Genomic DNA, 24,300 nt, shown 5'->3' on the forward strand with positions numbered 1-24,300 from the left:
CACCCCCAGCAGAGTGCCACCCAGCCGTTGTAAATAGTAATATTAATAGAAATAAGAATAAGGGTTCTTCTCTTACAGTGATAGATACCAAAGGGATAGAGAGGGCTTTACCTGTGCAATGAAAGGGGTGATCAGGGCACCCACTCGGGCCACTCCACTGCAGGTCCCCAGGCCCAGGGCGCGGGTGGCTGTGGGGTAAACCTGCCAACACAGGGCAGCGTTAACTTGATTCAGCAAAATCATTCTCAATCGGCATTGTATCATTATCATACAGGTTTATTAAAAAATTCATGGTGAACGTTTTAGTGAACGCACACATATGAAACCTACATCAATGTGGAGGGGGAGTCTTCCAAGTGTTTTTTTCCATACTCAAAGATGTTCCCTATGGCTGCCCCAAGAGTGTGAAAGAGAGACAGAGTTGCTTTTGCCAGAGGCTTCAAGATAAGCAAAGAAGAACTGGGTGTACAAGAAGAGATGTCATGAGAAGAATTAGGGCTTTTAAGTGTGCTCCAAGTGGATCATTCTTTATGAGAAAAACATTGCATTTCAAATGAGAACAACTCTTAAGTTCTATGGCATTGCTTCAAGTGTTCACATTTCTGGATATTGGGTCTTGTTCATGTTTGCTTGTTTAAGTTTCAAGTTCCTGGATTTTAATTCCTGATCATGTCTTCAGGGTTTTTGGTCTGGTTTATTCTCTGTTTTGTTCTGGATATATCTTTGATCAAGTGTATGGAGCTTGCCTTGTTTCACTCTATTGACTCACAAGTGAAGTTCCAAGTTCCATTTTTTTAAAATTCTTGTGGTTTAATTCCTGTAACTGATTGTCGCCTATATTCAACAACTTTGGAGTCTCTGGATTTGTCTTTTGGATTGTTTATTGTTCTTTTTTATTGTGCTACTTATCTTTTATATTTTTATTAATAAACTTTCCTTAGTGGATTCTCTCATCCCTGCGTGGTGTCTGGGTGAAAAGGTGTCCCACGGCTGGGGCGCAACATTCTCTCAGTTGGGTCTTAAAAATCTCCTGAAGGCTTTTCAGTACCTACTGCCAAGAGGGTAACTAGGGACTTCATGCTTTGAAACTATAGGACACAGACCGCCTTCTCCTGCTGGATTGTAGCCATTTTGCATTGTTGGACGTTCGAGTGCTGCCTGGTGGTCGCTTGGGCAATTGCCCCGTTAGGGTGGCATGTATGAGTGTGGAAAAAAACTTGAAGATTTCCCCTTCACATTGATATAGCCTGTGGCCTTTGCGCCTAAGAGCATGAAGGCCAGGACTTGAAAGGATTCCCCCAAACCTCTCACCATCTCTCGGTGTTTTTTTTACCTCCGGGGTGTAAACGTAAGCAGCTTGAAACCCTCCCGAAATGAAGGCCCTGGCGACAAACAGCAGCACAGTCAGCACTTTCCTGCAATGGAAGATTGAAGAGACATAGGTTGGAATAATTTAAATCTACGACATTTGCTTAACAATATTTGCTAATAATAACTTCTGTGATATTTGCTAATGGCAACTGCTTAACAAGTGTATTCAACAATATTGCAAATGTGTATTAACCACTGCTTTGATTTGTAAACGGCACTGTGTGCATATTGATAACTGCCTAATAGCTTAAACAATAATGCAAGTTGATATTGATCCCTGCTCTGCACCTAAAAGTTAGTCTCTAGAAGGGTCAGCTTGACCCTGCAAGAAACTTCAAAGGAACAGATTAATGAGTTGTTTTGCTATGACTACAAAGCACTGGTCGATACAGAAAGGCCATAAATCTCTGATAGGCGATGGAAAAAACTAGGAGGCTAATTAGCTAGCACTGCCACAATGTGGCTGAATATGCATGCTCACAGCAATAACAATGCTGATGTAATGGTTGAATGTTTAAATGGCTCCTACGCACAGAAGGGAAATGTTTCTCAGGAAAACGAAAGCTAAGAATGTCTATAAAAACAGAAGCTGGATTGAAGTGTGGTGTGGCACCCCATTTTTGTGAAAGCTCACCGTGAAGTATATCTGATCAGTAAACTCACTGATGAAGATCTCCTGTATCTGGTGACTAATTGGTACTGGGATGTCAGAGATTTATTATTGGCTGTCCGCAAAAAGGGAAATGGGATCTGGGTCATTTCAACATGACACCCTTTGGTCAGCAACCAGCAGGGATTGACACATGGAGGCTGTTCTGGCCACTCTTCTGGCTGTCCCTTTGCCCACAGTTCACCTATCCATGGGGTTTTCCTTGTGGGATAGAGCAAGAGGAGGTTGGCCTTTGCCTTTCTCCAAGACTGGGTCTGAGAGCCACTGAGACCCAAAGCCAGCACCGTTTGCTCACCTCCCGACGCAGAGAAAGAGCAGGAGACTGCAGAAGGAAAAGACGGAGAAGCAGAGAGCCATGGTCTTCTTGCGCCCGATGCGGTCAATGACCCATAAGGTCACAAGAATGCCTGGATGGAGGGAGAAAAAGAGCAGGAAGAAGGAGAGGGAGAGAACGAGAGAGGAAGGAAGGAGCCTGGTCTCCATTTCAGGTAGTTTTAAATTAATTCATTTCCATGACTGATTTGAAGGAGTGCCTTGAGTCTCTTCTGAAGGTTTTAGGTAAAAAGTTACTAAGGAATTTAATAAGGTAATGGAAGTCAAAATTCTAACTCCTCCCAGGACTAACAACTAAAATTTGCAGAAAAAGTTGGAGACTTGATTCAACAGTAGTTCTTGCTTACTTTCTGCCTCCCTTCTATGTCTTTTCTTGCATTGGCTTCCATACGCCTGTGGCAGGGTTTCTTCAACTTGTAACACCAACTTCTAAATATGCAATCTGTTCGGCTTCCTTGCTCCCCATAGAAAGCTGCTGGATCTGGCTATGGGGCTACCTATGGTTCCCTCCCATAAACTATACAATAAAGAACAGAACCCCTTCTAACTAAGGGAGGCTTAATAATAATACTACTACAACAACAACAATAATATAGTACAATAATGTAATTTTTAAAATATTGTAACATAATAATAATAAACAATAATATAATAAATGCAATAAATATATTACTATAAAAATAATATAACAATACCATTATTATATAAAACAATAATAACACAACAATGATAGAATTTTAAAAATAGTATAATTATAACAATAAAATTATAACATAAAACAATAAAATAATATAATAATAATAGTAATATTATAATAAAATATAACATAATAATAGTAATATAAAACAGTTTTATTATATAATAATATAAAACAATAGAAAAATAAATAAAATAGAATATTAGTATAAAAATAATATAACAATAAAATAATATAAAACAATATAATATAATATCAATAAATATGATATTATAAAAATAATAACATTAAATAACATAAAACAATAATATAACAATAGAATATCATTATAAAATAACATAACAATAAAATAATAAATATAATATTATTAAAATATAATAATATAATAATACAATAAGAATAAAATAATAAAATATAGCCATAATAAATATAACAATCTTACAATAAAATAAGATAATATCAAACTATAAGAAAGTAATATCAAACTATAATATTATTTTATTTATTATACCTCTGTATATATGGTTTTCCTCTTTAACTTAAAAAGTCATTGCCTTTGACTATTTAAATGTGTTTTCAACTCAAGTTCAATAACTGCCTCTGGTTTTAAATGTCGGCAATTCGCCAGTTTGCCATAAGGCTCTGATCATCTTACGATGGTGTTCAGCCATCCATTCAATCCTTTCATTCAATCCATGAACCAACGGCTAAACAACTTCTAAACATGCAAAGTGTTTGGCTTCCTTGTTCCTTCAGTAGCTTCTTCTGGGTTCTGGAAGACGGGGCTGAGAGGAGCAAGGAAACCAAACACTTTGCGCGTTTAGAAGTTGGTGTTACAATTTGAAGAAACCTTGCCAAAAGTGTATAGAAAACAAGGCAATTTCATTCAATCCACACATCAATAAAGAATAGAACCCCTTCTAAATAAAGGAGGCTTAATGAGATAAAATAATGAAGTGCCCTGCACGACTTCCCAGATTCCAATGATATTAGGCTATGCTCCGAAGGCTATAAAGCAGCAGTTCTCAACCTGGGGGTCGCGACCATGCATGCGTGTGTCACAGAGGGAGGCGCAGTCCTTCAGGCTGCCTGGGCTCGCTCTCACCCGCAGACCAGGCACCGCTGCCCTGTGCAAGGCCTCACCTCCTCCGCTGCACGGCCGGTTCCCAGCATGCAGTGCGGCGACCAGAGGAAGTGACGGAAGTGGAGGAGGAGGCAATGACAGCAGAGGTGACAGGTGCAGCTGCAGTGGCAGGAGCAGCACACACTGCATGCTGGGGCCTTTCCTCCTCCCTCCCTCACGCTCATCCATGGGGTTGCAGAAGTGAGAGGGTGTCATGGAGTGTGTCCCCGGTTGTCGCGCTGCACTCCCAGCATGCAGCGTGGGCCACTCCTGCCGCTGCCATACCTGTCACCTCTGCCGCCATTGCCTTCTCCTCTGCTTCCATCACTTTTTCCGGTCACCATGCTGCATGCTGGGAGTGCAGCATGACAACCGGAGCAAGTGACAGCAGCAGAGGAGGTGGTGGCGGCGAAGATGACAGGCAGGGCAGCAGGAGTGGCTCACACTGCATGCTGGGAGCAACCAAAAACACCCTCCATGGTGCCCTTTCACTTTGGGGAGGAGGCGAGGCCCCAGCATGCAGCACAGGCCACTCCTGCTACTGCTGCCACACCTGTCACCTTTTTCGCCACCACCTCATCCTCTGCTGCCGTCACTTTCTCTGTTGCCACCGCCACGAGTCTGGGAGACATGGCGGAGGGAGGCACAGTGGAAATGGAGGCCCAGCACTCGGACATCCCGGGGTGAGAAGGGCGGGATATAAATACAGCAAATAAACAAATAAATAAATACATTTCATGTTTACGGTAGGGGGTCATCACAACATGAGGAACTGTATTAAGGGGTCGCACATTAGAAAGGTTGAGAACTACTGCTATAAAGAAATGAATAAGAAGCGTGACCAAAGCCTCTATTTGCCCACCTGGGAACTCAGAGAGCGTGGTCCACAGCAAGTCGACATAGTCCTTCTCCGTCAAGATCTCGCAGGCCAAGCTGCATTTGGGCTTTGCCGTTTTCCTCCTGCTCGACACTTCGGCGTGGCAAGAAGACCAATGAGAAGGTGGGGAAGACATGAGAGTCTCCTTTAGCTTTTGGAGCCCTGAACCCCCACCCCATCTTCCCCTTTTAGGCTACCAAGAACGTTACCAAGAGAATGAGGACTCACAGCTGCAGAGGTCTCCAGCCTGGAAGAGCTCCGTCGTCAGTAAGACCAAGCCATAGTAGGAGAAGGCATTGGAGAACCTACAGAGAAGTCAAGGAAAGTGAGTGGCTCTGTTGGAACTCCAAGAAGGATGATATGCATTTTCTTACCATATAAACCAAAGCAGGAGGGTGGTCCATCGGAACTGCGGGGTGAACAGGTCCCGCATTTTCCCTCGATCTTCCTGTTGGGATACAAAGGAGGATGTGAACACCACATGATACAGCTGGTTCCCCATACCAACAGATTCGACACCCACGGCTTGGAAATATTCCAAAAAGAAAATTCCAAAATGTGCGTAATGAGTACCTTAAAAACAAAAGAACCAATGAACAAAATCACACTAAATTTGGCAACAAAACGTCTCATAACACAAGGAGTGACCATCACTCAAAAAATTATGATTTTGTCATTTGGGAGTTGTAGCTGCTGGGATTTATAGTTCATCCATAATCAAAGAGCATTCTGAACTCCACCAATGATGGAATTGAACCAAACTTGGCATGCAGGACTCCCGTGACCAATAAAAAACACTAGAAAGGTTTGGTGGGCATTGACCTTGAGTTTGGGAGTTGTAGTTCACCTACATCCAGAGAGCACTGTGGACTCAAACAATGATGGATCTGGACGAAACTTGGCACAAGCATTCAATACACCCAGGGCAAGAAAACGTAATCAAAGTCCTCCTGACAAAGAGCCATCCAGCCATAGATAGATCGATCGATAGATAGCTACATCGGGAGTTGTAGTTGCTGGGATTTATAGTTCACCTACAATCAAATAGCATGATAGAATTGAACCAACCAGAGCATACGGGACTTCCATGACCAACAGAAAACACTAGAAGGGTTTGGTGATCATTGACCTTGAGTTTGGGAGTTCTAGTTCACCTACATCCAGAGACTACCATGGACTCAAACAATGATGGATCTGGACCAAACTTGGCACAAATATTGCATATGCCCAAATATGGAAATAGATAGAGTTTGGGAGAAATAGACCTTGACATTTGGGAGTTGTAGTTACTAGGATTTATAGTTCACCTATAATCAAAGAGTGTTCTGAACCCCACCAATGACAAAATGGGGCCAAACTTCCCCCCAGAACCTCCATGACCAACATAAAATACTCAAGGCCATCCAGTCCCACTCCCTTCACTAGGACAAGAAAACGTAATCAAAGCCCTCCTGAAAAAGAGTCATCCAGCCATAGATATAGATAGATATGATTCACACACACACAGATATAGTATCATAGATTTGAAAGGGACCCCTGAAGAGGGATAATTATATGCTGCATGATCCACAGTAGGCAAATCAGACACTTTCCACATCAACACTGACAAAGAAACATTGTTGAACGTAGATTACAAAATTTTCAGTAATATAATGACAGAGAGACTTAAAAAACTACTAAGTGAATATATAGAAGAGGAGCAATCAGGATTTTTACCAAATAGGAATCAAAAAGAAAATGTAAGAACGATCATCGATTTAATCGAGTATTACGAAATTAAACATCAAAACAAAGTAATGTTTTTAACAGACGCAGAAAAAGCGTTCGACAATGTAAATTGGAAATTTCTAAAAATTATAATGAAAGAAATGGATCTAGGTTTTTACTTCTTAAATGCAATAGAGGCAATATACGATAAACAAGAGGCAAGGATCATAGTAAATGGAAGGGAAACAGAAAAGATAGAAATTAAGAAAGGAACAAGGCAGGGATGCTCACTTTCCCCACTTTTGTTCATCCTAACCCTGGAGATATTGCTGAATAAACTAAGGGAAGAAAAAGATCTAAAAGGAGCGAAAATACAAGGGCAAGAATATAAAATACGAGCATATGCGGATGATGTCATATGTATAATTGAAGACCCCAAACAGAAACTAGGAGATTGGCTTAAGGTAATAAGGAAATTCGGAGAGGTCTCGGGATTTAAAATTAATCTGGAAAAAACCAAAGCATTAACAAAAAACATAAAGAAAAAAGAACAAGAGGAAATAAAAGATAACTGGGAGATACAAATAGTCACAAAGCTAAAATACCTAGGGATAATACTGACAGCTAGAAACTTGCAATTATTACAAAACAATTATACAGCAAAATGGAAGGAAATCAAGAAGGACATGGAAGGATGGAATAACCTGAACCTATCGTTAATGGGACGCATAGCAATGGTAAAAATGATGGTAATACCAAAAATGATGTTCTTATTCCAAAATCTGCCGATAGTAAGGAACCAGAAGACATTAAAAGAATGGAACAGAGAAGTGGCAAGATTTATCTGGAAAAACAAAAAACCAAGAATTCACTATGACAACATGAGAGAACGAAAGGAGAAAGGGGGATTAGCCACACCAGACCTAAAAATGTATTTTGACTCAAACGCCTTAATCTGGGCGAGGGACTGGGCAATGCTGGAGAAAAAGAAGTTGCTGATTCTAGAAGGGATAGAGCTAAGAGGGGGTTGGCACACTTACATTTGGTATAAGGGAAAGAAGACAGAAAAGAATCATAAGTTGCTTACCTGTAACTGTGGTTCTTTGAGTGTCGATCTGTGAAATTAGCACTGATGGGTCTTCCTGTGCGCCTGCGCAGAAATTCGGAATATTCTAGAGTTTTTATTGAGTTTTTTTAAACCAATAAGAAGCCCCGCCCACCCACCCCACCCCCCCTGGTTGTATAAAGGACCCACAGCGTGGTTTCACTTTAGTTCCTTAGCGCCAGACAGCAACCAAGGAAAAAATAAGAAGGGCATGACCTAGAGGGGAGGATGGGCGGGTTCGTGCTAATTTCACAGATCGACACTCAAAGAACCACAGTTACAGGTAAGCAACTTATGATTCTTTGTCGTGTCGTCTGTGAAATAAGCACTGATGGGAGCATAACAAGCTACTGACCTGGAGGTGGGTCATGCCACACAGGAGAAGAGTACCGCTCTGCCAAAGGCTGCGTCTTTCTTCGCTGCCAGGTCAAGTTTGTAGTGAGAGACAAATGTTGATGGTGTGGACCAAGTTGCTGCCTTACAGATTTGGTCAAGAGGTACTCCGCAAAGGAAAGCCTGAGAGGTAGAGACTGCCCTGGTAGAATGAGCTGCAACATGAGGTGGCAGTTCTTTACCTGCCAGCTGATAAGCTAATCTAATAGCGGATATGATCCAGGAGGCGAGTCTTTGAGAAGTCACTGGTTGACCCATGGTATCTTTTCTATACTTAAGAAAGAGTCTAGGGGATTTCCTATATGATGCTGTCCTATGTATATAAAAAGATAGTGCTCTTTTAACATCTAACGAGTGAAGTGTGACCTCTAACGGTGAGGTCGGGTTAGGAAAAAAGGCAGGTAAGGAGATGTCCTGGGACATATGGAAATGGGACACCACTTTAGGTAGGAAAGAAACATCTGTGCGGAGGACTACTTTGTCCTAGTAAAAATGAATATAGGGGGGGTCAGCTCTAAGAGCAGAGAGCTCACTCGCCCTCCTTGCAGATGTAACAGCCACTAGAAAGGCAGTCTTCCACGATAAGTGGGATATCAGAGCGGAAGACATAGGCTCAAAGGGTGGTTTAGACAACTGGGATAAAACTAGTTCTAAGCTCCATGAAGGTGTAGGGGGGGAAACTGGGGGGTAGAGATTTTTGTAGCCTTTGAGGAATAACTGAACATTGTTATCCTGAAAAAGGGACGGCAAGTCTTTCTTCCTTCTAAGGGAAGACAGGGCAGCTACATAACATTTTACTGACTAAAAGGAGAAGCCTTTAGCGGCTAGGTGGGAGAGGAAATCTAACATTAATGGGATGGATGTCACGGATGGGGCTCGGCCCGTACTTTCAGCAAATGTTTTAAAGATGGTCCACTTGTAAGCGTATGCTTTCTTAGTAGACGGCTTTTGGGCTGCCAGAATTATGCGGGACACTTCGTCAGAGAGCACTAGCGTGGTTCGATCCTCCATGCAGTCAGGTGGAGGGAGTGTGGATCTGGGTGTTGTATTAGGCCGTTCTCGATAGTGAGAAGGTCTGGGGACGGCTGGAGCCGGAGGAATTGGCCCTGTGAGAGTTGGAGGAGTGGGGTGAACCATGGCTGGCGGGGCCACCATGGCGCTATCAGAATGCAATTTGTATTGTCTGTGATTATTTTGGTTATAACCGAGGATAGGAGAGGGAGGGGGGGGGGGAAAGGTAGAGTAGGCCGGGATTCCATTGGAAGAGGAATGCATCTCCGAGGCAGCCTGGGGATGCGTGAGGGGGGAGCCTTGCGCAAAATAGAGGACATTGAGTGTTTGTTGGTGATGCAAAGAGGTCTATCTGGGGCATGCCCCAGCGGTTGGATATGACTTTGAACTTGGCTGGGTGAAGCTGCCATTCGTGGTTGGTCTGCGTGGACCTGCTCAGTGAGTCGGCCAGTGTGTTGTCTTGACCCGGTAGGTGAATGGCGATCAGGAAAACTCTTTCCTTGATGCACCATTCCCAGATGCGGGTTGATATGGAGAGAAGAGTCTGGGAGTGTGTTCCGCCCTGTTTGTTGAGGTAGTATTTGACGGTGGTGTTGTCCGTCACTATTTGGATTGTATGGTTGTGTATAATCGGGCTGAAGGCCCGGAGGGCTTTCTCTACTGCAATGAGTTCTAGGGCGTTGATGTGTAGTTGACGCTCCGAATCCGACCAGCGGCCGCTGATCTGGAGGTCATTTATGTGAGCCCCCCATCCCGATGTGGAGGCATCAGTCGTGAGGGCCATGGATGGCTTGGGTGGGTGGAAGGGCATTCCTCGGTTCACATTGTGTCGCTTTGTCCACCATGAGAGGGAGTCGAGGACAAGCTGGGGGGGGGGGGTAGAGGATGGTGCTTTGGGAGTCTCTGTGGGGACGGAACACACGGAGGAACCAGTTTTGGAGAGGTCGTAACCGTAGACGTGCAAAGGGGGTAACACTGGTGGTAGATGACATATGGCCAAGGATGGACTGGATGGCCCATGCGGAGGCAGACCTGTGGTGCTGAAGGTCCAGAATGGCCTGCCGAAGGTTGTGCAGGCGGTCTTCTGGGAGGTAGGCCTTTTGGAGTGTAGAATCGAGGACAGCTGGGATGGGAGGAGGTGGGATTTTTCTTTGTTCACGATGAGGCCCAGGTCCTGCAGAAGAGATAAAGTGTAATGAATGTCAGATGACAGTTCAGAGCGAGATTTCGAGCACAAAAGCCAGTCATCCAGGTACGGGAAGACTGTAATCCCCTGTTGGCGAAGGTGTGCTGCCACAACAATCATACATTTAGTAAACACCCTAGGAGAGGTACAAAGCCCGAATGGGAGTATATTGAATGAGAAAAATTGACCATCTATTGCAAAACTAAGAAATTTGCGGTGGTGAGGTCGAATTGAGATATGGAAATATGCGTCTCGGAGGTCTATGGTCGCTAACCATGCTCCTTCCGGGAGGAAGGGAAGTATGTTGGGTAGAGTGACCATCCGGAATTTACGGGGTGTTATAAAGGTATTGACTTTGCGTAGGTCTAGGATGGGGCGGAGTCCTCCATCCCGTTTATCTACAAGGAAGTATCGGGAGAAAAAACAAGATGAGGCCTCACATGAGGGAATTGGAGAAATAGCACCCTTTTGGAGAAGGGAGGTTGCTTCTTCCCAGATGACAGGAGAAGATTCGGTAAGTATGATTTTGCCTGTCGGGGTGTGTGAGTGAAATTCAATAGCATAACCTCTATCAACAATATCAAGTACCCAGGTGTCAGACGTTATGGCCTGCCATGCAGGGAGATATGGTTGGAGTCTATCAAGGTAAGAGGGGGAGGGTGTGGGATCAGGGGCTGGGGGAGGAATAGGGCTAATTTGTTTGCTAAAAGCGACGTTTGTTGTTGTTAGGTGGCCTGGTACCACGGTACTGACCCCTGGCAGGGAGAGGAGGTCTTCTTGAAGGCAGAGTCGATGAGTACGGTCTTCTTCCTCTATAGAAGGAGGAGTAGTAAGGTCTGTGATAGAACTGGGGTCGCTGGTAGTAAGAACCCCATCTCTGTTTTTGTTGGTAGGGATATGATTGTTGGTCATATTTGTTTACTGTCTGTTTCATCTCATGAGAATGTTTTAATTGAGAATCTGTATCTGGGTTGAAGAGGCCTGCTTCATCCAATGGGAGGTTTTCAATTAGGTTGCGCTGCGATGGGGAAAGAATGGCAGCGCGTAACCAGGCGTGGCGGCGTAGGGCCACCGAGCCAGCAATGAGTTTAGCAGAAGTGTCAGCAGTATTTTTTGCAAGCTCTTTTTGTAGCTTAGATAGTAGCAGTGCTTCCTGCTGGAAGGCCTTAATTAAGGGCTGATGACCAGGGGAGCATTCGCACAGTTAAGACTCGTGCGCCAACTGCGACCGTACCTTGGGAAGTCTGACTTGGCCACAGTAGTCCACACTCTGGTTACATCCCGCCTTGACTACTGCAACGCTCTCTACGTGGGGTTGCCTTTGAAGACGGCCCGGAAGCTCCAACTAGTCCAACGGGCGGCAGCCATGGTATTAACAGGAGCAGGGCGCAGGGAGCATACAACTCCTCTGCTGTACCAGCTCCACTGGCTACCGATTAGCTACCGGGCCAAATTCAAAGTGCTGGCTTTGGCCTTTAAAGCCCTAAACGGTTCTGGCCCTACATATCTATCCGAACGTATCTCGGCCTATCAGCCCACCAGGACCCTAAGATCTTCGGGAGAGGCCCTTCTCTCCATCCCGCCTGCTTCACAGGTGCGGCTCGTGGGAACGAGAGACAGGGCCTTTTCTGTGGTGGCCCCGCGGCTTTGGAATGCCCTCCCTATAGAGATAAGATCAGCCACCTCGCTGATGGCATTTCGGAAAAAACTGAAAACATGGATGTTTGAGCAAGCATTCGGCTAATCCGATGCGATGAAGTTTTTGATCAAGGACTGGCAATCACAGACAACGAAATTGGATTATGATTTTAATTAAGAGATGCATTGGTCTGTATTGGTGGCCCAATACTGTGTATTGTATATGTATGTGTTTTATATTTTTAATCGGAATTATTGTTGTTTTTAAATGTTGTAAACCGCAATGAGTCGCCGTTTTAGGCTGAGATATTAGCGGTATACAAGTGTACTAAATAAATAAATAAATAAATAAATAAATCTGTTGCAGGGAGGAGATCTAAGTAAGGAGTCAGTTTATTCCAGAGAAATGTCTGGTAGACACTCATATAGACTCCGTAGTGAGCCATGCGTGCAAACAAGCATGCTGAGGAGTAGAATTTTTTGGCCATAGTATCCAATTTCCTTCCCTCTTTATCTGAAGGGGAGGATTGGTTAGCTTGTATAGGTTTTGGTTGAGCATCTGTCACTATGGAGTTTGCTTTAGGCATCTTAGAGAGCCATGATGCTGCAGTAAGGTCAATACGGTAGAGATTTTCTGCTCTCTTGGGTGTAGCTGGCACAAGGGCTGGAGCAACCCCAGTAGTTTTTAGAATTTTTAGAAGGTATGGTAGAGTGGGGAGGGAGGTCGACACAGGAGGTTGTTGTTCTGAAGTGGTGAAACAAGGGTCCTGAACTGTATCAGAGGGTTCAGGAATAGACAAATTAAGGGCCCTAGAAAGTCTGATTAACAGGGCAGAGAAATTTTTAAAGTCCTGAATTTGTTGGGGAGTGACATCAGAGTCAGGTTGAGGATTAGGGAAGGCAGGGGTATCATCTTGAGAATCAAGCTCAATTGTATCTGAGTCAGGTTGAGAGAGAGGGGGGTCCTCTGGGGGGGGGGATCTTCCTCTATTGGTTGAGGGTGTGGTGGAGGATGGGAAATGGTGGCCAAGGGGGGCGCACGCTGAAGCTGAGGGTATGGGTGCCTAATCAGCTGAGGATCAGGAGGCCCTTGTTCATAGTGATCTGGAGGAGGATAATAGAAGGGATAGGCTGGGTATGGAGGAGGAGGGGGATAGAGATGGTAAGGGTACTCCGGATAAGGGTAATGGATGGGATGGGGAGGATGCGCACGCGCGCGCGCGCTTTGGAGGAGGCGGGGAAGGGCTCTGTGAGTGCTCAGAGGAGGCGGAACGGCGGTTCCGCGGGGAACGCTCCCTTCGTGGGGCCGGATCCTGGGGGGTGGAGACCAGCGGTACCGAGGGAGCAGGGCTAATGAGGTTGGGGGGGGGGGAGGATTGAGAGGGAGGAAGCGGAGGCGGCGAGAGAGCCGGATCCGGCGAGGTTTGTCCCTGAAGGTGAGTGGAAAGGAGCTCAAGAGGGGGAATTTGGGGAGGGTTTTCAATTTGGAGGAAGGATGCCAGCGATTCCTGCACATGGTGGGGAGAGGGGAGTGGCTGAGGCATCGGATCCAGAAGGGGAGGGCTCAAGGGCTGTGTGCCAGTGAGTTGCCGTCCCTTTTTTTGTTTAGAGTTTTTTTCTTTTGTTTTGCCTGATTTTGAAGCCTGTTTAGAAGGCTTAGGCTTTTTCCTCAAAGGCTCCGTAGAGGGAACAGAGGGTAAGTTGGAGTCAGGCCTATCTCCAGAAGGAGAGGGAGGCTGAGCTGTTTGTATATCAGGGGATTGGTGGGTCCCTGCCACGTGGCGCGCGGAGGCAGAGGAAGCCTCTGGGGCCAACGCTCTTTCATATAACAAAGCCTTAAGACGAGCGTCTCTGCTCTTCCGAGCTCTAGTGGTAAAGCTTTTGCAAATCTCACAGGTTTGGGGGCGGTGAGACTCGCCCAGGCATAAGAGGCATTTAGAATGCCTATCGGCATCGGGGAGCGTAGTCCCACAAGCCGAGCAATTTTAAAAAATAAGGTAGCCATCTAGCCTGAGAGGAATCCAAGGACGGTCCAGGGTCAGGGCAGGAGAGATCAGCGTAGTCAGAAGCCAGAAAGAGTCCAATAACCAGAAAAGCCAAGGGATAGCAATAGACCGAAGTTACTGCTGTCGCGCGGAAAAGGAACTAAAGTGAAACCACGCTGTGGGTCCTTTATACGACCAGGGGGGGTGGGGGGGGGCTTCTTATTGGTTTAAAAAAACTCAATAAAAACTCTAGAATATTCCGAATTTCTGCGCAGGCGCACAGGAAGACCCATCAGTGGTCATTTCACAGACGACACGACAAAGAATTTTGGGAATCATTTTGTGCAATCAACAATATTGAAGGTTTGGGAAAAATATAAGAACAAATTATATAAAAAAATACCGACATGGATATCCCCTCTAGAGGCTGAACAAAGAAGGTGTATGGGCTGGTATGAGTGGCCAAAATATAAGGATATATTAAAGAAAGAGGGAGGTGAAGTAACACTAAAAGCACAGCACGAACTAAACACGTTAGACCAAAAAATATCATGGCTGCAATACTGGCAAATCAAAGAAAGATATAAAAAAGATAAGGAAATAGGGTTCAATCTAGAAAAAAAACTTCTGGGATAAAATAATGGAATCAGAGAAAAAACTGATAACGAAAATATACAAGAAATTACTTGAATGGGAACTTGAGTCAAAAAAGGGTAAAATATACATGAGGAGATGGAATGAAAACTTAGGAAGAACGATTAGAAAAGAAGAATGGGAGGAAGCCTGGAGGAGAAGATTAAAATTCTGTTACGCGACGGATCTAAAAGAGAATTGGACAAAAATAGCGTATAGATGGTACATGACGCCAAAGAAATTGGGGAAGACCTATAAAAACATGACTACAAAGTACTGGAAATGCGGGGAAACAGAAGGGTCGTTCTACCATATGTGGTGGTCGTGCCCAAACGCGAAAACATATTGGAAGGAAGTACAAAGAGAAGCACAAAAAATACTGAAGATTAACATCCCCTGGAGACCAGAGATATTCCTGCTAGAAATGCACGACTTAGACATTGACCAAAACTCGGACAAATTGATGTTCCTGATGATGACAGCAGCTAGAATCTGCTATGCACGAAAATGGAAACAGAAAGAAATCCCGGACGAAGATGAGCGTTTAACGAAGATACTAGAAATTAAAAACATGGACCGGCTTACCTTTCTAATATTAAGGAATAAAGGCATTAATAGGAAAGATACAAACTGGGAGAAGGTGTCAGAATACTTTAAAGAAAGAAACAAGAAGATCCTAACAAATTAACAAGACAAATATCACCGAAAATGAAACCCACGAAAAATGAGAGGGAGAAAGGAATAAATAAGAAAAGAAGGAGATGAGGAAAAGAAAAGAAGAGACCCTTAAGATGATACCGGGAGGTCACAAATTTTATTCTTCTTAATTCCCTTCCCCCCCCTACTTCCCCCCCAACTCTTTCTCTCCCCCCCCCCCCCCGCTCCCTCTCTCCCTTTTTCCCTCCCATCCCTCCCCGTCCACCGCCCCGGACCCCTTTTAAGTTCCCCCTTTTTAACTGCTTGTGAAAAACTCAATAAAGATATTTTAAAAAAAAAACACTGACAAAGAAACAGCAAGAAATACTGTTTACCCACAAGCATAAAGAAATTACATATATTAGAAACCAACACTTTCTCATTACTTTATTTTCCAGATCAACAGACTGGGCCACAGCAACACGTGCAGGGGACAGCTAATATATATATACATACATACATACATATATACACACACACACACAATTATATTATAAATTATATTATTATATATTCTATCTTATACATATTAAATATATCAAAATTATTATATATATTATTAAAATATTAAATATTAACAGCAGAAGCTCACCCCATCCCATGGATCCAAACTGCCCACCTTCGGGTCAGCAAGTTCAACTGCTTAGCAGTTTAATCCACTGCAAAACCGCGGCCCACGTGTATGTGTGTGTGTGTGTGTGTGTATACTCATACTCACACACACACACATATAAAATTTAAAAATGTTATCAGGGACATCCCAGTGAGATATAGGATGGAACTTGAGCCCCCTCATATTTGGGCCCCATAGAACCCAACTCCAGCAACAACATGATGTCTTTCCAACACTCGCCTGCCTGGAGATGATGAGCTTCCCTAGCGGCATGGGGGCTCCGTTCTCGGTCGCAATCCGTTTCAGAGTGGCAATGGCCTTTTCCTGGTTGCCGGACAGGACGTCATAGCGGGCACTTTCCGGGAGCCACTGCAAAGCGAAGGAGGTAGTCCTTTAGAACAGGGCAAGACACAACCCCAAAGTCATGACACAAGCCAACAGCGAGGGCTCATTTCGGAACATGACTCACGAAGCACAAGACAGCAAAGAGAAGCAGCGGGAGGGCTGAGAGGATGAGCAGCCAGCGCCAACCGAGGGTGGGCATCACAAAAACCGCCAGGAGGACCTCAAAGACTGTTCCGATGGCCCAGAAGACCTGCCCAGAGAGAGAGCGGACAATGACATTTCCCAATAGGAGCAGGCCTTTGTCGCCGAGCTTTTACCAGCAGTCTGCTGCAGACTCGGCATTTTGCAAATATATCAGCTGAGAGTCCTCAACAGCCAAAATTATTGTAGCTTTTGCTCTCTGGTCAGCTTTTAACTCTTTAATAATAGACCACATTGTACAGTTTAGAGCATTTTGCCTCTCCAAAGGTAGGTTACTTAAAGTTGGAGACATTGCAGCATTTGGCCTTCCTTACTCTTGCGTTACTAAATTCTTCACAAGGATCTTTTCCTGGCCAATGCATCCCACCTACCTCAATTAGCAAAATGCATTTGGCTCTGGATTTCATCGGCAGGAATTCAGCATACAATGTTACCCTGGAGAGGACAACAAGCACGGAAGACAAGGGTCAGAAAACTCCCTTGAAGGACTGTTTGATACCTGGAATGGCAATGACTGTTACTATTATTGTTACAAAGGCTGGATGGCCATCTGTTGGAGGGGCTTTTAATGTGCTTTTCCTGCATGGCAGAAGAAAGGGGGTTGGACTGGATGGCCTCTGCTATTATTATTATTCTATTATTATATATGATTCTATGCTATTTCATATTATGTTAGTTCACACAAACACTCTCTGTCCATCTGTCACTGACCCGGCCAATGCCTGATATATATACATATATATATATATACACACACACACATATAATATAATAAAATATAATATATATTTATTGAGGCCTGGTCCATGTCTGATAAATATAATATATATAAACATTATAAACATTTATTGGTGCTTGGCCGGTGCCTGATGTATATACATATATTATATTATATTATAATATAATATAATATAATAATCTATAATATAATATAACATAACATAACATTTTTTGGGGCTGCACAAGAAACTTTTGCTTCCAAAAAAGGCAAGTAGAACCTGAGACATCAGAGAAAATTGAGGTTTTTGTTTGGAGTCAAGAGGCAGAGATTAATTTTATTCCCAAATTGTACATTTTCTCGCATCCGACACTGGACTCCGTGGCAGCGGGCAATGGCTGGAGCATGAAGATGATGAAATGGTTGCAAAGAAAGCAACAGGATGGAGGAATGGTTGTCTACTTACGACTGAGGGACACCGCCGATGCCAAAGCCCACAAGGCCTCGCAAGACCAAGATCCAGCTGTAAACGGGGGCAAAGCCGCTGAGGATCCCGTAATACAAGGTCCACAGGACGCTGATCTTGAGGCCCTGCGCATAAAAAATGCCGGTATAGGAAAACAGAGGAGGAAAACGTGCCATGTCCCAAGCAACGGCGCAGCATTTGGTGTCCCTCCCAGGGTAATAAACGTGATGTGCGGATTGAATAAAATGGCCTTGTCTTCAATACACTTGTTTCTTCGACTTGTAACACCAACTTCTAGCAGTAACTTCTAAATGTGCAAAGTGTTCAGTTTCCTTGCTCCTCTCAGCACTGTCTTCCAGAACCCAGCTATTTGGAAGGAGGTGCCAAGAGGAATAAGGCAGCCAAACACTTTGCATGTCAGAAGTTGGTTAGTACTTACTTCGTGACCAGCCATTGCCGGAAGAGACAAAGAGTTTCATCTATGCTGATAATCATGCCATCAATGCTCAAGCAGGGAGCTTTAAAATGGTTGAAGAGAAGCTCTCTGAAGCTTTACGTGCTTTAGATTCCTAATCCATCTAGAACACAGATGTCTTCCCAGGTAATCCTCAGAGCTCAAGATGCCTGTTTGTTTTTAAGATTAACATCAATGTTGGCAGTTCATGGATTTCCTCTTTAACCTAAAGAGCCATTGCCTTTGACTATGTAAACATGTTGTTTTCAACACCGCCGATGCCAAAGCCCACAAGGCCTCGCAAGACCAAGATCCAGCTGTAAACGGGGGCAAAGCAATCATTGTCTCTGGTCACGTTGGCAGTCATGAAGAAAAATCAACATCTGTCCGGAACTGATGGACAGACAGCAAGTTTTAATTGGGAAAAAACCAACCTGTCAATCATTTACAATTTTATATGAGAGCATTCCTTATTTTCCAAAAGTGTGGTAGAGACAGCAAGGTCTGGACACCCGCCTCTTTCTCCAAGGGACAGAGAGAGATGGCGTATCTCTGACCAACTTACCGTTTTCCTTCCGTATTGGTCAGAAATATTTCCCCAGAGAGTGGAGCTGAACATCATTCCCATAAAGACGACCTGTGTGAAGATGATTTGTTAGGTACAGGGCTGTTTTCTTTGCAGAAATCTCAAAATGATCATCTTGATGTACACAATGAGGTACACAATGACCATCCCAATAAACTCAATGAGGTAGACAATGTAATAGTATTTGCATAATAATGATATGAAATAATAATACATTCTAATATAAATTATATATAGCTGCTTTGGGTCTCCTTTGGTAGAGATAAAGCAGGGTATAAATAAACATAATATTAATAATAATAATAATAGTAATAATAATAATAAGAAGAGGTGGTGGTGGTGGTGGTGTGCTGGGTGCCTAATGAGCCTCCCCCCACCCACCCCAGAATGCATGGACACAACCCAACAGAAGGCACAAGCATTCCGGTGTTTTCCTACCGAGGTGAGCAAGGCAACCTGCCAGGTAGGTAGTCGCCACTCGCAATGCAGCTGTGGGGCCAGGATGCTCAGGATCATCATCTCCATGGCATCAGCCATCTGCAAGGATCCAAAGGGAGGAAACCGTGTTAGCAGAGGTACATAGATGCATAAATAGATACAAACATAGATAGATAGATGACAAAGTGATGTACCTAAGAGAGGCCTATCTTCAGGTCCCAATAGAGACATAGACAGACAGCCAGAGTGAGTGATGGACCTAAGAGAGGCATACCTTCAGGCGCCTCTAAAAAGTCAGTTTGCCCGGCAGGCAGAGGCACTGGGAGCAATGGAAAGGCGCCTCTACTGACTTTTTAGAGGCGCCTTCCCATTGCCCCCAGCCACCTCCGCTGAGCCCAGCCAGCGGAGATGATGCGGGGCCATGACAGGATGGTGAGGGAGAGAGGGAGAAGCCCGCCCATTCTGCATGCGACCTGGGAGGGGGGCGACGTGCTGAACACTTCTCTTCCCTTCTGGCCGAGGCTTCTTTAGCAGCTGTGGCTGCAAGGTTCTCATATGTCCCAGGCCTGGCAACCAGGGTGAGGTAAGTGCGCCTTCCCTGTTTCGGCACCGCAAGGGACTGGGAAGCAGGGAGGCCAGGAGGGAGGCCTGTCACCGTCTTCCCTCTCTGGCCTTCCTCGTGGGCCTCACTGCCACCCCGTTGTTGTCATTGCTGTTTTTGTGTGGCTCCAAGCCTCTTTCGACCTGAGGCTCCAGAAAAGCCAGGCAGCCATTTTGGGGAAGGGGCGGGACTAAAGGAGGCTGCGACCCCTCAGAAACAGTCCCCAAGTTGAGAACAGCTGTGATAGAGTGATGGACCTAAGAAAGGCCTACCTTCAGATCCTGAAAGATACATAGATAGACAGATGATAGACAAACAGGTAGAAAGATATAGAGCTAGACAGATACAAAGACAGAGAGAGAGATAGATGATAGAAGGACCTAAGAGAGGCCTACCTTCAGGTCCCGATAGTGACATAGATAGAAAGATAGATGATAAAGTGACCTTATTGGTGCGGTACTTACCCATGCCAAGCCAGTCAGGACAGAAAGCTTCCACTGGAACTTGCCAAAGCCGATGGCTTCGACTGCATCTTCCACCATAAACGTGTCTGGAATAGGAAGAGAGAGAAAGCAATGGATTAGAAGGCACGGCTTGGAAATCACTGACGCCAACAATGTGGCTCTCACAATGGGATATTATGAGGCCTGCTAAATCAACCAGCCCTTATCAGCAAGCTCCTGGAATAATAATGTAAAAATACAATCTATACACACAATGTGTGTGTGTGTGTGTGTGTGTGTGTGTGTGTGTGTGGCGGAGGTATCCACTTAAAGACAGCCTTCCAAGGCACTCCCTCAACTGACATTGTAGGTTATAGCGAGCACCATGAACATTTAGCCCAAACCTTACCAATGTCCTTCCCAAACACTACTGCCCACCACCCAAGGAATACTTTCATTTGGGGAGAATTTCATCCTAGATTTGACCTGTGTCTTCCACCATAGGCTGGCACTCCAGGGTTCTTTGTGTGGAATTTGCATGACCCCACCTACTCGTTCTCCCTTAACCCTCTCCTACCCTTTCTGATGGCACACAGCAAACACAGAGGAATTGATCAGCAACTGAACAGACTGGAGGGGTTTGGGGAAGCTGCAGTTTACCTTGCATCAACGCAGGATGGAAGTTGTAGTTCATCCTGCATCAATGCAGAGCACTGTGACCCCCTTCGATAATGGACCTGGACCACATTTGGCATGCAGAACCCCCATTACCAGATTTGGGGGAATTGACATTGATTTATAGGAGTTGCAGTTCACCTACATCCAGAGACCACTGTGAACCCAACCAATGATGGATCTTGACCAAACTTGCCACAGATGATGGGACTTGCAGTACCTTCCCTCACTTCCAGAGACCACTGCAACCACCACAAATGACTGATCAGGACCACCCTTGACATGCAGACCTCCCATGAACCATTATTTATTTATTTATTTATTTATTTATCTAAAACTTTTATATCCCTATATATCACTATACATCCTGCTGGAGGAGGACGGACCACAGATGATGGTATTTGTAGTACCTTCACTCAATTTGTCTCCCAGAGACTTCTGTGATCCCATGTGTGGCAGACCTGGACTAAACTTGCCACACAGACTCTCCATGACAGACTTTTTGTTCTGGTGAGGGTTGGGAGAGGATGGACCGAGGACAATGGGATTTACAGTATCTTTACTCACTTTCAGAAACCACTGTGACCCCCACAAATGATGCACCTGGATCAAATTTGGCATGCAGACTCCCTATGGTGCACTTTATGTCCTGGTGAGGGTTAGGGGAGGATGAACCACAGACTATGGGATTTGCAGTACCTTCACCCACTTCCATAGACCCGTGACCCGCACAAATGACGAGCCTGGACCAAATTTGACACACAGACCCATCATGGGCAACTGTGCATTCTGACTGGGTTTTGGGGTGACTGCCCTGGGAATCTGGGAGTTGTAGTTCACCCTTATCCAGAAAGCACTGAACCCAACCGACTACAGATCTGGACCACACTTGGCACACAGACCCAACATGGCTAGCAGTGCCTGGTTTGGAGAGGACTGACCCATGATTCTGGGAATTGTAGTCCACCCACATAGTTATGCATTTTCTAATGGGATAATTCATTAAAAAAATCAAAAACTTTTTCCTAATAAATAGTATTACTAATTAACTAAATGATGTTACCTAACACCTCAAAACAAACAATGCCATTTTGAAATCAACTTGGCACCGCCGGGTGCCCAAGTTAGTATAATTATAATTATATATATAATTATATGTTACAGTTATTATATTTATTGTTATACCATCAGTGGGGTTAGCAAACTCTCTGGGCACAATGCTGCCGTCTTCCAGCTCCACGGCCTCCATCGCTGGGACCCCTTCGATGTGGACCTCGTGCTCTCCGTAAACAGTGGAATCGACATCTTCATCAGAGCGGGCGCTCTCCCCTGTGCGGCGGAACTTGACCACCCTGCAAAGCCAGAAAGAAAGAAGTACAGGGTATGCAGAACGAATCTGTCCCGTTGTCGATCCAAATGCCCGTCACATCCGTCAAGGCTATATATATAAAATTTGGTGTGATATAATACATGTAAATTACTTACATGTATTATATGTGATATAAAATTTGTAATTACTTATATATTATATTATATGTAACATATAAAATAACTGCAGATATAATATTATAAATACTTATATTATCATAGTATATATAATATATATAACCACTATATATTTTAATATATAACATACATAACATACAACTACTTATATACTATAATGTATATATTATAATATATGTGTACTTATACATATATTATATATATGAACGTATACATATATTATATATAAAATATATATAATAACTACTTATATATAATACATTATAGGTATGTGTATATATATGTATATTATATAACTACTTAAATGTATTACTATATATATATATATAACTACTTATATAATATAGCTACTGTATTATAATATTATATATAACTACTGTATTATAATATTATATATAGCTACTTATACATATATATTACATTATAAGTATGTATGTATGTATATATATGTTATAATATAGAATATAGAATAACTACTTACATGTATTACAATATATAAATACTTTAAAATACTTATATGTATATATGGAATTATATAGCACAGCAGCCACTCCATTTGAACAGACCTACCTCCAAGTTGTACTTCTTGGGGAGACACTATGTCTACCCCAACTTATATAGGATCCAAATCAGACTGTATCAGAAACAACACTCAAGGCTATTCATACCAGAACTAAACACCAAATGCATATGTATGTAATACATATATATGCAATACATATATATAAGAGAAAGGCATTGCATAACCTAGGAGAAGGAGGCTCCAGCATCATCAGCATCATCAATTATTATTATTATGACTGAATCCAGTCTGGATCTGCCATAAGGGAAGGCACCATTCGATCCCTCCTGACAGAGGGCCCTTCAGCCATAGATATTAAAACTAAGTAACCTATGATATATTATCTAATTATCTAATATTAGCTAATCTATTATTATTTAAGACACTATATTATCCAGTATCTCTCATAGTAGCAAAAACCATACTAAGGATTGATTTATTATTTCCAGTTCATTGCATGATGATGATGATGATGATAATGATGATGATGATGATCCAGCCCTCCTGTCAATCATCCCCTGAAGAGGAGGGCCCCTTTTTCCCGGGAAAATATACATATATATATTTTTCCCCGGGGAAAAATAATAATAAAAGGGAGGGACCCATTTTTCCCGGGAATATATATATATGTATCCTCCCTTACGGCAGCTGCCGGAGCTGGACACGGTCCTCCTCCATGTTGGCTCACATGCCGGCCTGCAGGCGTTTCCCGGGAAAAGTGGAGGCCGGAAGGGGCGGAGAAAATACAAGACCACGCCCCCTCTGCTGGCTGGGGAATGAGAGGGCGGGGAAAGCGGAAAGCCACGCCCCTTCACTGGCTAGAGAAGGAAAGGGAGAGAAAAGAGCAAGCCACGCCCCCGCTGAATAAGGAAGGAAAAGGGCGAGAAGAGCAAGCCACGCCCCCTGGACTGAATAGAGAAGGGAGAGGTGAAGCCACTCTGTCGAGTAAGGCAGGAAAGAGGCGGGGAAAAGGACAGGCCACGCCCTCTGCACGGAATTGAGGCGAGCGACGCCCCATCCATTGACTACGAAAAGAAAGAGGCGGGGAAAGGACAAGTCACGCCCACTGTGCCGACGAGAGAGGAGGGGGACAAGCCACGCCCATTTCGCTGACTAAGGCACGAAAGGGGCGGGGAAAAGGGCTGACTAAAGAAGGGAAAAGGAGAAGCCATGCCCCCTCCACTGACTAGAGCAGGGAAAGAGCAAGACACGCCTCTCCGCTGACTAAAAAAGGCGGGAAAAGGACAAGCCTGTACAATTATTCATC

The 24,300-nt window shown here is 44.1% G+C and overlaps 1 protein-coding gene across 1 annotated transcript in view; it reads right to left on the reverse strand.

The window, feature by feature from the left end:
- SVOP (SV2 related protein) overlaps nt 1–23,784 on the reverse strand; it is a 26,868-nt gene extending 3,084 nt beyond the window's left edge. The window contains exons 1-15 of the mRNA XM_060786118.2: nt 23,677–23,784; nt 22,151–22,317; nt 20,312–20,397; nt 19,247–19,345; nt 18,788–18,859; nt 17,769–17,893; nt 16,956–17,019; nt 16,508–16,633; nt 16,279–16,407; nt 5,446–5,519; nt 5,300–5,376; nt 5,057–5,164; nt 2,337–2,448; nt 1,334–1,415; nt 112–201 (exon numbers count right to left, since the gene is read on the reverse strand). Coding sequence (XP_060642101.2) covers nt 112–201; nt 1,334–1,415; nt 2,337–2,448; nt 5,057–5,164; nt 5,300–5,376; nt 5,446–5,519; nt 16,279–16,407; nt 16,508–16,633; nt 16,956–17,019; nt 17,769–17,893; nt 18,788–18,859; nt 19,247–19,345; nt 20,312–20,397; nt 22,151–22,317; nt 23,677–23,711 — 1,446 coding nt within the window. The 5' untranslated portion in view covers nt 23,712–23,784. The remainder of the gene's footprint in view (nt 1–111; nt 202–1,333; nt 1,416–2,336; nt 2,449–5,056; nt 5,165–5,299; nt 5,377–5,445; nt 5,520–16,278; nt 16,408–16,507; nt 16,634–16,955; nt 17,020–17,768; nt 17,894–18,787; nt 18,860–19,246; nt 19,346–20,311; nt 20,398–22,150; nt 22,318–23,676) is intronic.
- Nucleotides 23,785–24,300: the final 516 nt, after the last annotated feature.

This window comes from Anolis sagrei, chromosome X (assembly GCF_037176765.1).
Source record: "Anolis sagrei isolate rAnoSag1 chromosome X, rAnoSag1.mat, whole genome shotgun sequence".
Taxonomy (NCBI): domain Eukaryota; kingdom Metazoa; phylum Chordata; class Lepidosauria; order Squamata; family Dactyloidae; genus Anolis; species Anolis sagrei.